The sequence below is a fragment of the Solanum pennellii genome, chromosome 8 (genome assembly GCF_001406875.1).
Source record: "Solanum pennellii chromosome 8, SPENNV200".
Lineage (NCBI taxonomy): Eukaryota > Viridiplantae > Streptophyta > Magnoliopsida > Solanales > Solanaceae > Solanum > Solanum pennellii.
In genome coordinates, this window is record NC_028644.1 from 56,746,741 (window position 1) to 56,752,386 (window position 5,646).

The window sequence follows — 5,646 nt, forward strand, 5'->3', positions numbered from 1 at the left end:
ATATATATATATATATATAATATTATTGTGTAAAAAATATTAAAAAACACTAATTCTTTCAAAAATATATATATTTTTCTTATCATTAAGATATACCACATAGACGGAATGAAGATATTCATTTATATAATATATATTGATTGATTGATTATTATGGTTTAAATGATTTGAATTGGAATTTCTTAAGAAGTCCATTATAGATGCACATGCAGTAATTAACGTCCACAGGACGTGCTGCTTGAGGCCATGCGGTTTTTCATAGGAAAATTTGATTATATTGATGTGACATTTTTTTAATCATCGCCAGTGTTAAGTAGTCTTTATAAATTATCAAATTGTAATTGATTTTACAAATTTTAAAGGTTAAGAATTTTAATATAATTCCTATAAAAGAATATGTAAGAAGTAAAATTTTAGTCAATTATAAAATACTAATATTAAAAATTATTTTATTTTACAAATAAGTAAAAATAACTAATGGCTTTCATTTTAATTACTTTTTAAAACTTTAATATTAGAATAATAATCAAATCATAATTTTTTCTTAAAAAAATAATATATGACAATTTTTTTTGGATTTGAAAATTAATTATAGTTATAATTATTAAATGCTTGCTTATTTGTAAAGTATAATAATTTTTATTCGAACGTGCAATATAAATTAAAATCGAGAAAATAGTGTTGTTACGAAATACAAATAATTATTTTTCTAATAAATAATGATAAACGGATATGAACAATGACAAACATTTTCAACAACAGCATAGAAGTCTTGTCGTTTAGTTATGGAAAAAAAAACATAGAAGTCTAATTAGATAGGGAGTAGGACTTATAAGTCAATGCTCATAACAATACAATATTAATGTCGATTTTCCTAGAAACTTTGAATAATCTTACCATGTTCAAAAATTACCAACTAAAATTCCTATACAAGGTAGACTTCATTTTAGACAAATTTACCAAAATGGAGATAAGCTTATTATAGATAGTAAATCATATATGGTTAAAAAAAAACATAAACCACGTTACTTGCCATGTAAACCACGTTTTACCGAAAATTATGCACACACTTATTTATTTGTTGAGGACATGATGAGATGTTTGCCTCTAAAACAATACTGCTAGATTCTGGCAGAGAAAACAAGGGAGCACGGATATGAACCATGACACATATTGTGAACCACAATCAAAATGTTTCTTCTTCTCCTCTCAACACAACAACAAGTACTACTATTACAAGGGTTGCTCATCGGGGCGCTGGCGGTGGAAGCGGAGGAAATGGATCGCAAGCTTGTGCGGCGTGTAAATATCAAAGGAGAAGGTGTGCGCCGGACTGTTTGTTAGCCCCTTATTTTCCTGTCGAACGAAACAAGGAATTTTTGAATGTTCATAAGCTTTTCGGTGTTAGTAACCTATTGAAGTTATTGAAAAATGTTCAGCCGTTTCAGAGAGACACCACGATGAAATCGCTAATATTTGAAGCTAATATTCGTGCTGGTGATCCTGTTGGAGGATGTTACAGAATAATTATGAATCTCCAACGGCTAATTAATTTTTATGAGACGGAATTGCAATTTACTTACAATGAGATTTTCCGGGTACAAGCTGTTGATATACAAAATAATATCAATAGGACGACTGTCAATACGAATACTAATAATGTTCAAGTAATGAATAGTATCGGAGGATTCCATCGATCGGAAGAAATTGACGGATTTGGTGACTATAGTATGAGTGGATTTGGTGAGTCATCTAAAAGAATTAATAGTATTAGCTCATTAAATAGTCAAATAATTAAAATAGAGCTACTCGACGATTTCAAAGACGAATTTGCAGTGAAACCAGGTGAATTTGAAACTAAAGTAGCAATTTCAAGCTCGAAAGACAAACAATCTGTGGTTGAAAATGGGGATTTGAAGCCATATTTTGGAAAGAATTGTCAAGGCAAAGCATTAGCAAGGTATGTTAATTAATTATGTTTTTCCTTTATATATTATTTTTAGTTTTATTCTTTATTTTTGAAACGCATTAAGTTTCTTATGAATAATTAGAATATAGAATAACTATTAAATTATTTCTAATAGAAAGGTGCATGATTATGAATGGAGCTAAGGGATTAGGAAAAAAAATCAATACAAAGTTAAAAGGCGTGATCCAATTAAAGAAAATTATGTCTTTTCAAGAGGATCATATTTGCTTTTATACTTTTAGAAAAGGGCTCTATCATATCGTACTGAATTTGCAGTTAAAAGAGTTTTTGTTGGACCAACCAAAAGCATATAGGGGAATGATTTACGAATGGAGCTAAGGGATTGTCAATGATACCAATGTAGAAGAGGACAACTAATATCCCTCCATAATGCTGCTAAGAGCATTCGTTAAGTCCTAAAAACTAGATTTGCTAGATGGTTATACGACATTCATAAAGTTTGTGCTGCTCGTCATAAATTTATTTTAATTCAAACATAGTATAATAAAACCATAGAGTAAAACAATGCTAAATCCATGATAAAAACCCTTGGTTTTTCCTTATAAATAACAACTGTTTTTTTCTCAAGGGAAAGTGAGTGACAAAGAAAGGGTATTAGGAGTGGATTTTATGGCTTAAATGTGTGGGTATAATAATTAATTTAGGAGAAATTCTAATTAGAATATAGCTATGTAGGTGTGCTACATAAATGATAAAGGATGATACAAGAGGGAACATAAGTTGAATAACAGATACAGACATATCAAAGAAGTGTGACAAAAGATAAGTATAATCGTTGGGGTGTGTGAATTCGTGAAGGCAATCACTCGGATGTTCCCTAACCCAACATTTCATAAGTACAAGGATAAATATGACTTTTTTTCGACTTTATAAGAATAAAAGTTGTTGTCTACTTTTGGACCCCATCTGTTTAACTCAAAAAGTAGGATTATTTATCACACACTTTGTGACATGTAGTATTAAAATGTCGTAAATGTAACTACAACACACAAAAAAAAAAACATGTCCCAAGTTTGTACAAACACTGGAATGAAACGCTTGAAGTTCAATTACAAGAATTAGAATGGTTTCCCATCCTAAATTTTGAACTTTGTCTTTGTTTATATTTTAGCAGGATGATATAATGGAAATTTAGGATACTGCATCTCTTTAGCAGACATTTAGTTACTTTGTTACAGGAGAAAAATATACGTATATAATGTGTTATTGACAATTGTAACGAAATTTTGACTTTGCACTGATGGAATTTGTTTATATTTTGGGCATTTGCAGCGATGATGACAAGGTTGTATCGAACACACGAGTTAATTGAGCGTAGACGCTCTTTCTATCTTCACAAACACGTGTATAACCTATCTTCTTGGTTGTTATACTCACTCTTATGCAGGTAGAGAAAGGATTAATTATGCTACAAGGATGTGATGAGAGATCTTGCTACAACAAGGATTATTTTTATTTATGTTTAGATGATAGAGGTACTTTGGACTTGGAAAGTAGAAAAGAGAACAAGTGCTATTACTTACAATAATTCTCCTTCATACGGTTAAATAATTTAGTTGTACGAGCAAGTATTTTGGAAATTACAAAGAGACAAGTGCATAAAGTCAAGTGGCAGACACGCATTAGCTAAAATAAAGGAGAATCAGTCTTAAATTTTTCTAGAAAATATTAGATAGGGTACATCTAATTGTTTTATTTTATAATATTAAAAAATAAAGATAATTGACGTTTTAATTATTTTTATTATTAAGATGAATATATAATTTAAATTAATCTCAACCATAAATTATTATACAATACACATGTAAGAATTACAAGAAACAGTAAAGAGAAATATTTGGGAAATTTTCTGTGTATATCTTTCTTCTTGTAAGCTTCTATATATACAAGTATTGTGAGAAATCAAGAACCTTCTATTCCTAACAAACTATACAACTGGCCTAGTTCTATTTGTCTAAAAATCTAACAAACTTTTATTCTTTACAAAAAATCTGTTAAGGGTAAAAAAAAAAATCTAGGTATTGTATAATTAGATATATACAAATGGTGAGAAGACATAGACATTTCACAGCTTTGAATCCATAGTTGGGCTTTCATTTCTTGTTTCTGTTTCTGATCCTCAAAGCCCAACTCTGCTTCAGTTTACTATTTCCGCAGGCCCAATGCTATTGAGACGATTCAGCCCATTATTTTCGGGGCCCCAATGTTAACATTGTTGGAGTGTCATTTGAAACATTTGGAACGTTCCTCTGATCTGAAACTCCTCGATACTCTCTTCGATGTTTCCCAAGATGTCCATTGTTCTTCTCTCCTTCTTTCCCAAGATGTCCATTGTTCTTCTCTCCTTTCTCTTCGTCTTCTTCTTCACCCTCCTGTTCTGTATGTCTGAGTTGCTTATCTTCAACATCCTCTCTCAAGTTGGAGGTGAACAGGGTGAGGCCCAACTTGGTCATGTTGTGAAGATGAGAAGGACCGGCAAGTGGTTTTGTAAATATGTCAGCTAGTTGATCTCTGGAAGGGACGAAGGAAAGAGAAATCAGCCCTGCAAGGTACTGTTGACGAACAAAATGGCAGTCAAGCTCGACGTGTTTTGTACGCTCATGAAGCATAGGATTGCGAGCGATGTGAATGGCGGCCTGGCTATCGGAGTGAATTGGGACTGGCAAAGGAGGAGGAATCGACAGATCGGTAAGTAGACGAGTAAGCCAAGTTAACTCAGCAACCAATCGTCGCATGGAACGATATTCTGCTTCTGCATATGATAAAGAGACTGAGCTTTGTTTCTTTGATTTCCAGGAAATGGGAGATCCACCTAAGCTGATAAAGAAACCACTAACAGATCGACGGGAATCACAACAAGAGGCCCAGTCAGCGTCGCAATAAGTGGCTAAAGATAAACCAGGAGAAGTCGTGAAGAAAAGTCCATAGTTTGGAAACTTCTTCAGGTAACGGATTACTCGTAAACCAGCAGAATAATGAATAGAAGTTGGTTTATGCATGAATTATATATTTGATACATTAATTTATTTAATTGGTACATGTTGAAATATACATTATCGTGCTTAGATATAAAGTGTATCTTTAACTTAATAAACAACCTCTTGAATGATAAAATTTTGTGATACTTAAATTTATAAAATTTATTTGTATCAGATAATTTTTAAAAGTATCTTATTTTGTATTTTATACTACAAGCACTATAATTATAACCAAAAAATTAAGAAAAATATGCATACTGAGATCAAAATTAAATACATTAAAATTTAAATTTAAAATAACAAAAATTTTAGAGAAATAACCATTTATCCAGAAATCAACCTCCTAAGATTGTTAATCCTAGATCATTTTCTTCAAAGATAACACACCACATAATAGATGAACAATTTTATCCTTTTTTGGGGTTCTTCCATATTCGCTTTAAAAGATGAAGTTTCATCCTTCTTCGATTTCGTCTTCTAATTATTATCATTCTTCAGCTTTTGGATCTATTTTCAACCCAATATCATCATCGTCGGAGTCATAATGAGTTGATTAGATCTATTTTCATGAAAATTTTCATCATTAAAACAAATACACAAAGGTACCATACTAAAAAGATGAAGCAGAATTCATATGCATAAGAAAATTGTAAATTAAAAACATTATTTTTCTTTTAA

The 5,646-nt window shown here is 31.1% G+C and overlaps 1 protein-coding gene across 1 annotated transcript; it reads left to right on the forward strand.

Moving 5' to 3' along the window:
* The first annotated feature begins 1,150 nt into the window (after nucleotides 1–1,150).
* On the forward strand, nucleotides 1,151–3,302 carry LOC114078321 (LOB domain-containing protein 12-like). Its single transcript, XM_027918938.1, has 2 exons — nucleotides 1,151–1,960; nucleotides 3,263–3,302. Exons 1-2 carry the CDS (start codon nucleotides 1,164–1,166, stop codon nucleotides 3,300–3,302), a joined length of 837 nt encoding a protein of 278 aa, XP_027774739.1. The 5' UTR covers nucleotides 1,151–1,163.
* The last annotated feature ends 2,344 nt before the right edge of the window (nucleotides 3,303–5,646 follow it).

What these genes read in the sequence shown, in the direction of transcription:
- LOC114078321 (XM_027918938.1), top strand. Translation starts at nt 1,164, where the DNA reads ATGACACATATTGTGAACCACAATCAAAATGTTTCTTCTTCTCCTCTC. An exon ending in CAAGGCAAAGCATTAGCAAG is followed by an intron (nt 1,961 to 3,262) that starts GTATGTTAATTA and finishes GGGCATTTGCAG; the next exon opens with CGATGATGACAAGGTTGTAT.